Below are 9,779 nucleotides of genomic sequence, written 5' to 3'. Positions count from 1 at the left end.
CTCACCAGAGAGAACATCCATTGCTGTCGACTTTACCGTGAAATGAAATGAAATGGGGTTTAACGTCCTACTGTTTTGCTCCGAACTGGGCTAATGAAGACGGGGACTTTACCGTGAACCGATGCTCACCCCATGCCATCGACGTGAACGTCTACAGTTTGCCCAACAACACCAGAACTGGCGACACAGGCAATGGAGAACTGCTCTGGTATTGCGTATCAACTGCAAATAGCAGGATCAGATTATGGTGTCGACGTGGCCAGCGTTATTCTGACCAATGTGTCATGGAACGAGGCTCATGGGGAGGTCCAAGCATAATGGATGGCTTGGGGTGGAACCGGCCTGAACCAGAGAGACGGGTTCTGTGGCGTTCCAAAATCTTGGTCCAGAGAGAGGAGGCGGCAAATCAGCAGTGCGCTACATCCATCATACTCTCAAACCCCACCCCATACCACATTTCGCACGTCATCGAAACAACGTTTTCCAGCATGACAACGCCCGTGCCCACACCGCCAGAGTTACTCGGGACTTAAACCCGATTGAACATCTTTGGGATGAAATTCAGAGGAGACTTAATGACGCCGTACCGAGACCAAACACGGCCGATAGATTGCGCCAGACTTCTGAGTGTGGTTCCAGGTGCCAATGGCGTGCATCAATCGTCTGGTCCACTCCATGTACTGACGCTGCCCTGCATATTGACACTCGCGGTGGACACACCAGATACTGATGTATAGACTGTGTACAGACTCTAAACCTTCTCGTAATGTCTTGGAATTGTGATGAATTAATCACTAATGTGTCAACATACTGTTCCCAATAAATTCTTTGATCCATTTAGCAAGTAATTTTCTAGAACGATTTGATTAAAGTGCCTCTCAGATGTTGAAATCGTACTGACGGGTCGTTTAGTTTTGCTGTTTAGTATATTACAAAACCATCGGTTCCATATAAAATAAAGAACACATCTTTTAACAATCATTTTGTTTTGTCAAAGTTTTAATAGTTTCACATTGGTTTCACATTAAAATTTGAGATAGTAATATATCACATTAACCTAGGTTTCTAGCATTCTGAATATAAGACTAGAGACGCGCTTCCTGGGCAAAGAACATCTAGCTATATTTAGTTTTCGGTATGTAGGTGATAGATATTATGGGTTCCCAGCAAAGATCTCTTTTTGTAGTCAATGTTTCATTACATATCTCTTAGAAATATGAATATACTAATGTTCTAGGCGCTAATTCAGCATATTCACACTGGATGATAACTCGACAATAAAAATCATGGACAAGTTTAGAAAGTAGTAAATAGTTACATTTCAAGCTTCAAATTGGAGATTTTAGGTCGACATTGTAGGTTTGTCATGTGTAATTCTTTGTGTATGTTGTGGCCCCCTGCACTTGACCTTGACCAAGGAGAAATAGGAGGATACAATGAACACATGAATCTTATCTTAATTTAAACTTTTGTTGTAATGACCAGTCTGTATTTAAATGTCTAGCAAGCTGATATTCTGTTCATACCAAATCATTCATTGTATACGGACCTGCATACTGTTCGAACGCGAGTGAGTCAGACATACCATTGTATAGATGGCAATCTTCATAGATCAATTTGTGAATGACAACGAGGTCTCACATAGAAACAAAATCCACAAGACAAATCCACAGATAAGACACAATACACATAGGCATATAAAAAAAACCCTCGCATATATCGAATCAAGTGAACGGATATGACAATAAACAAGTTATTTTAGTCACAATTCACCAATATAACCAACAACTATACACATCTCAAAATATTGACGATAACCTAATAAAGTCCTATATTGAAAACAGTAACATAAATACTCTAACCAACACGGAAAACGATTCCCCATCACATTTCATATCTAGAGATGAGATCAAACTCTTAAGGCCCTACAAAGTTTTAGAACAAACCATACCCCGGAGTTCCTGTGGTGTCAAAGAATTTAATATAGAAATCACCTGAAATACTGTCTCAATAAACAACATCTGTTTACAGGGTGAATTATCAAACACAATGAGAACTGATATAATAACAATCAATTATAAGAATAAAGGAGACCACCGATTACTTAAGAACTATAAGCCTGTGTGGACTATAAAATTATCACAAAAATACTAAGCATAATTGTCTACGATATCACCTTAGGTGAAAGAGGACGTAAAACTCTAGAAACGAACGAACTAAGCACAAGAATTAATAGAGTTATTAACAAATCCATCTCTAAACCACAAACTGGAGCCAGACCAAATAAAGGCATTTTTGATAACCTATATTCAATTGATACAATCTTAAATTATATAAACACAAATGAGACCTGTGCCTATATTCTATCATTTGATCAAGAACAGGCTTTCCATTGCATTGAACACAATTATATTGAAAATCTACTAAAACATATAAATTTCCCAAATTACATCCTTAATTGGTTTACAATATTGTTTAAAAACTTGAATAGTAAAGTCCAAGTAAATGGATCCCTTTCCCAAAATATTAAAATTAACCGTTCAATTCGCCAAGGATGTCGATTATCCATGATCATTTACTCCTTATGCACCAAGACCCTTGCTTCATGCATAAACAGCAACATCCTCATAAAAGGCATCAGAATCCCTAACTACCCATTAGAGATTAAACTTTTTCATCATGCTGATGGCTGTTCTACAGTAATATCTAGACTATCTTCATACAGTACACTTCTCGAAGAATTCAAAAATTTTGGCTCAATATCAACTAAACCATGATAAAACCGAAATCCTTCCTGTTGGCAAACCATCCCACTCCTCTTATCCTGGAAATATAAACATAACATTAAAACGGACGTTATTAAATCATTAAACATTTGGTTTGGCACAAATAAAATGGAAAAAGACTGGCTAACGCATGTCAAAATAATCAAATCAGCCACCCAGACATGGGAAAACCACTCGCTATCATATAACGATAAAAATATGCTTCTTAAACACCTACATTCTCACAAAACTATGGTTTGTTGCTAGGATAGTTCCTCCGTCAAATTCAATTACTAAAACATAAATACATTAATCTACAATTTCATCTGGGAAAAAAATAAAACAATTAACAGAAAAAACCTTTACCTAGACCATAAAAATGGTGGCCTTAAAATACCAAACATTGGACTAAAAATCCAGGCAATGCAACAATAACTCATAGTAAATGCTATCAAATACAACAAAAGTCCTTGGGTAGGCCTATACATATACTGGCTAGGATTTATCACAAGGGATACCCTGCCCAGATATGCAGCCAATAGCTATACCCACTCAGAAAAAAAACCTCCCAATCTTATATAGATATAAAGAAACTTACAACAGCCTCAAAACATCAATCAAATATACATGCAGTACAAAACGTAAAGACATATACTGGTGTCTAATGACATAATACACACACAACCAAAAATACCTCATTGACTTCTCAAAAGTTTGGACAAACCTATACCAATGTCCGTCCTTGTCTGAAAAAGATAAGGATTTCATGTACACAACCATTAACAATGCCGTGCTAACAAAATATATATATAGCTATAAATGCCACTATTGCAACATATTACCATCACCTATTTCTAAATTGCCCTAAATTATAATTCTATAAACGTTTCATTACTACACACATGAATTTGTCTGCGATATCAACTCGGTGGAAGCGGACGTTAAATAAAGCTATTTCACACACACACACACACATGAATAGTACTCATTTCACAAAACAATTCAAAATTAACAAAATGACACCATCCATCTACATGATGTTAAATCTGAATACATTCACGATATATACCTATACCTATCGATCATATAGACTAACCGGACACACCCATTATCCACCAATATTTCAAAAGATCTCATATACCAATTCTATACAAAAAAAAACAACAAAACTAATGAATTCACACTAAAGCTTCAACCTACACTGACTTATTTCTTTCCTTAAGGCGAGGTTTTGTCATGTATGAAGCTTTATTTTACTATTACTCCCCTTATATGAAAACATTAACTGTGCTACTATCACTGTAAGTTGTCGCAACCAAGGACATCGTATTCCTGTTTCGCTTTCGTAAAATAGCACTGCTAAACATGTTTTATATACAAATTATATACAGCCCAGATACTAACTGCGATATCAATCTGTTCAAAACAACCCTACCTTAATTTTATTTACTGACACAGTAACCAATGGTCTACTGGTCTAACGCATGTGACCTTGATAACACGCTCTATATCATTTAATGTAAGATCAGTGGCATTGAATCCATATGGGACAATGTGTAAGGAAACCTGTCCAATCTCACTCAAACTGCTCAGACCACTACGCTCAAGTGACTTTTTGAAATGAAATTGAACCATAGGTTAATTCTGAAGTGTCCTGGTTGTGACGGTCTTATGCCCATGTGCCTCTTTAGTATGAGGATTAACCCAGTATTATCTGACCGCGTCATCTCTATTTTCGGTATGTTGGGGAATGGTACGTGCATCTCGATCAACCAGGCATTCTAGGCTACAAAACAATTAAAACTAGTATTTATGTTTATAGTTGTATAAATCTATCATGTATTTTACACATTGTACGTATAAGAATATTGAATTTGAAAATGTAAACAATTAAATATTAACTCTCAAGGAAATGTAAATATTTAAATGCTATAATATTAAATTGTATATTGCATTGTATATAGTTTCATAAGTGTAATTATATTATTCTTTTTTTAAAAAAAGGATGTCGTTCGCGCCCATTGTTCTTTAACCTACTCCAGTGATACAGGTACAGGATTCACTGAAAATGAAAAGCAATTCCTCTAAGGACAGTTTTAATTCTTAAATACAGTGTTATGCATCAGTAGCTGGTTGTGCGGGATTTAAATCTGATATCTTGCGCAATATTTACACCGGGAGAAATTTCTTGTCTATAGAACAGTGATATGAGTGGTTAGTTTTATCAATGGTGTTTTATACTAGTATCGGCCTGCAGTAGGTCAGGGGACATCATGTCTCTCGTAAGGTGTATATTCTTTATCTTCTTAATGACAGGTAAGTACTTTAACTGTTAGGTTGGTTGTATAGATAATGTAAGGCTATGTAGGTGATTATGGAATTAATAGACAATCTCTATATTAGTATCGACCTGACCTAGTTCAGAGTGTACATGATGTATATCGCAAGGTTAATAGACCCATGCTGTCCCGTCATAAAGCGGTAGTAAGTCTATGAAAGGTAGAAAGATTTGACGTCACCAAACTGCTTTTAATCATACTAATTGTTGAATATCAATTGAGAACTTCTTAGTTTAATCTCCCTTACAGGCATTCTTCTTGAATAATACCCATTGTTTCTCGCTCTGCAATGTCGACTACTGTAAACTATGGAAACCTGTTGAGGTCTTTTTTTGCAATCTTAATTTCTCGCTCTGTCATCCTCGACTTCTCGACGTTTTGCTTTTTAGGGTTTGAAAATCCTTGCTTTCTCCAGATCTCTTCCCTGGACTTCTCGGCTCTCGACTTCTCGCAATCTGATGTTTATTGCCCTTCAACCACGTGCCATATTCATCAGGCCACAAAATATATATTTTCTTTCACTCTCATAGTTTTGTTATTCTCATATTTGACAATTATTTTCACCTGACACGTCGACCTATCGCTGTTCAGAAGTCGAGATTATAAAATGGACGCAAACTTTATTTTGGTAGCCGACTTCGCTACCAGTTTAAGAATTGGAGTTTTCAAACGTTGTACTTGAGTACTCTGGGTGTTTGTTTGCTTGATTCAAAACGTTTGGCGTGGTTGATTTTTATAAATTAATAACAATATTTCTTCTTTTGGTAAGAATTAAATGTCGGTGTGGATAGACGCCCATTTAGGTGATTGTAGGGCAATCTATATAATAACGTGTGTATTGAACTGGCAGCGTTGAAAACGTACAATCGAAAGATGGAAAACTAAAGTAGATATGACGTCATGATTTTACGATCGGAAACCTTGTAGATATGACAATAGGTTAGCCAATTTAAATAAAATTTTTGCAGTGAAATTAACTTTTAGATATATAAATAGGTTAGCCAATTTAAGTAAATATTAAAATCGTGTTATATTTAAAGAGTATTTTGAAACAAAAATATATACCAACAATCTCAAGTAAATTCACCACCATTGCTAATAAAATGCTTACAATTTCAAAATGTAAATTCGCCGAAACTACTAGTATTCGTTTAAATTAAAGATATTATTTTAGACTGGGTATAAAATCCTTAAATTAAAGATGTTATTTTAGACAGGGTATATAATCCTGTATTTCTAACGTAGACCTCTATGTCTCCTCGTATGTTATACTGATTAATATTTCGTTTCGTTATCCACGTAAAGGGCGTGGTCTAAGGACTCAAACGTGCGCGCTTTAGATCATGAGGTCTGTCAAGTTGCATTGTTTCGATCCGATAGGTGACAAAGAGTAAGGTATCCTGTCTAACCTCGTGGGTTTTCTATCCCCTTCCCATTCCATCCCGCACTCGCGTTTTCTCACACGAACACAGTAAACAAAAATGCCGTTACTATTGTATGGATTTAGGATATTGCAATATCACCATCAAATGTTTGTATAGGTTAGTATTACAGAACACGCCCTTTCCTGTCTATTGAAACGCCAAGGCGAAGGTCCAATACCTATCGATTACATATAAATATACGTGCAGTATCACTCAAATTCAAACCAGTAGTGCGAATGAAAATTAAATGGGATTCAACGTCCTACTGTTCTGCTCCTTCTGCAGTCAGGGGTTCTTTTCCGTGCATGCTAATGTGTACCCGGGACCGCGGTTTTTCGACTATACGCTGTCCCTTGCCAAGCCCTCCGTCATACGCCACTGAAAAAGGGGAAATCACGACGGAAAATCCAGATGAATCGGGATCGCACACGGGATGTATAAGCTTTAACGAATATTTGGTCGATACATTTGGTCTAAGTAGGTTAGTCGATGGTTATCTTGAATATGGTATTAAGCTTACATTTGCAATAATACATTTATTTAAAAATCCCCAATAATAACAGTTGAATTAATTACTTTCTCGGTTGCTATTATTTGATGTGGGGGTTGGATTGCTGAATGGTTAGCGTGCGCGCGCTGTATCATAAAGTCTGTCATTGAGTCGACTGGCGTGGTTTCGAATTCCCGGTTGTACGTGACAAGTGACACGGAGTAGGGTCTCCTGTCCAACCTCGTGGGTTTTTTCCGGGTCCTCCGGTTTCCTCCCACTGTTAAAGACCCCTACGCGAAAGCGAATTATTGAAATAAAATTAAACCATATGTTAGTCCCGAAATGACCTTGTTTGTGTCGAGTGGACGTTAAACCCCATTTCTCTCTCTCTCTCTATTATTCGATGTACGCGTATCATGACTTGGTAATGCATTAAAACTGACACAAACTATTAAATTTACTACCATATGCACGATTTATAGCAAATATAAAATATAATACACTAATTATATTTTGTATATGAAGTGTACATTACAATTGTATTTGTAGTATATTTATTAAATAAGGAGACGAATTGATATGAGCCTTTGGCTGGTCTTTGAATCCTTACGTTTTGAAAATGTTTGTATTTAACATGAATCTCATTTGAATATCCCGGTTTCCTCCCACTGCTAAAGACCCCTACGCGCAAGCGAATTATGTAAATAAAATTAAACCATACGTTAGTCCCGAAATGACCTAGTTTGTGTCGAGTGGACGTTAAACCCCATTTCTCTCTCTCTCTCTCATTTGAATATCAATATAATGAAAAGCAACGGCATTCAAACACAGCGACAGCAGGAGGGTTGGAGTAAGATAGCCTCGTGTTCATATGCCATAAACAGAGCCGTTTATACATCGGAAATAGGTCAATTTATTTATACAGGTGAAAATATGTGAAATTGCGAAATATATAATCCATTGTGTGTGTGTGTGTCTCAATGGGTTTAGAATGTTGATAACCTTTATAACCACACTGGGTGTACTCTGTGTGCTTTCACGCTTGTATTTGTTCAGTCGGTCATCTATTCATTCATTCATCCATTGTGTTGGGCGACCGGAAAGTCTAAGACATGCGCTTTAAACCATATAGTCTGTCATTGAGCCCAGTGACGTGGTTTCGATACCCAGTAGGGTCGTCTGTCCAACATAGTGGGTTGTAGACGAGTGATTGGAGTTCCTCCTACTGCCAAATCACCTAGTTTCTGTTGAGTGGACGTTATCCCTCCCTCTCTCCCCCTCTCTCTGGAATTCATTGACTTACAATATTAGAACCATTGACTCCTTAAATGCATTTAAATCTCTCTCTCTCTCTCTCTCTCTCTCTCTCTCATGAATGCCAATTTGAATATTTATTGATTATACGATATACCCGTGCGTGTAATCGGACGTTACCCCGCATACTTTTATATTTATTTATGTCTTATGACATTCAGATACAGAAAATGTACATTGATGGGACAATAATACAGTCATTCAGAACAATAATAATAAATGATAATCAGCTACCGAACCGTAAATTAAACTTTATCCTAACTTCAACACATAGCTTGTTTAAAAAAATACTTAGATTGTTCGAAACCTTTACATTGTTTGGTGCGAACAACTGTGTGAGTTTAAGTTCTTACAAAATAATACCGTTCAATGTTTGGTTCTCTGATCGATTTATGAACAGGACACCTCAGGACAAAATGGAATTCATCTACTGATATTATACAGTATCGTCCACTTTTAATATTTAGAAAAAGTGAAGACGTGCGAAATTTAAATTATACTTGTTTACTCTGATTTGACAAAGGCTTTCTTAGATAATATTGTAAACCAAAATGAAAAAGAAATGAAATGTGTTTTTTGATTGGCATTTAGTGATTGTACATAACATTAGGTACAAATTTCTGAATACACAATAACTGGGTTTAATACTAAGCAACGGAAAATTTACCCGTGGAGTTAAAACATTTAAAAAAACTATTCACAAATAATAACAGTTACCCCACCCAAACCAACTGGTTAATGATGTCATCACCACCTGTCCACCACCATAGAGAACGAACTAAGTCTGGAACGCCAAATACTGTCCAATCTGACATCTCCTATTTCAAGGCCAAATCTCATACACGATTAGAGGGTTGATGAAACAAGACGTGGGCATAGACGTCAGAACCATTCAGAATATATTAAATAGCTAATAGTAAAACACAACAAATCAACCCAAACAGCCCAAAGGATGTATATTATATGAAATAACTTGCTCGTGCAATGAAAAGTATGTAGGTGAAAAGAAGCGTCCACTTGATGTAAGAATAAAGTCACCATGGCCTCCACAAATCATCCAGCCGTAGCAGAGCATATTATCGACAACGGACATCATACAATTCTATAGGACCAAACAAGAACCCTTGCAGTAAAATCATCACCAGAAGAAAACCAGGAAACTTCTTGAGGCCATCAATATAAAACGAATCAAGCTTATGACCAACTTATAGATTGATTCCCATACTTTGTTCTATTTCAGTGCTTATCCAGTTTTTCCAGTCTAATAAAATATTTTACATTTCTTGATTTTCAGTACTTATCCAATTTTGCGGTCTAATAATATATTTTACATTTCTTGATTTTCAGTTTATTGAATTATATTTACGGTTTCCCTCATTCAGTTTTATATTCCATATTATGATAGGTTTTATCTTTCATGATTTCCAGTTTATTGAATTAATATATT

At 36.2% G+C, this 9,779-nt stretch overlaps 1 protein-coding gene across 1 annotated transcript in view; it reads left to right on the top strand.

Annotated features, from left to right (window-relative positions):
- The first annotated feature begins 4,989 nt into the window (after nt 1-4,989).
- Nucleotides 4,990-9,779, top strand: part of LOC126830208 (uncharacterized) — a 30,942-nt gene continuing 26,152 nt past the window's right edge. The window contains exon 1 of the mRNA XM_050560546.2: nt 4,990-5,081. Coding sequence (XP_050416503.2) covers nt 5,039-5,081 — 43 coding nt within the window. The 5' untranslated portion in view covers nt 4,990-5,038. The remainder of the gene's footprint in view (nt 5,082-9,779) is intronic.

The sequence above is a fragment of the Patella vulgata genome, chromosome 8 (genome assembly GCF_932274485.2).
Source record: "Patella vulgata chromosome 8, xgPatVulg1.2, whole genome shotgun sequence".
NCBI lineage: Eukaryota > Metazoa > Mollusca > Gastropoda > Patellidae > Patella > Patella vulgata.
Note: the sequence above shows the minus strand (reverse complement) of the source record. Positions and strands in the feature narration are given on the sequence as shown.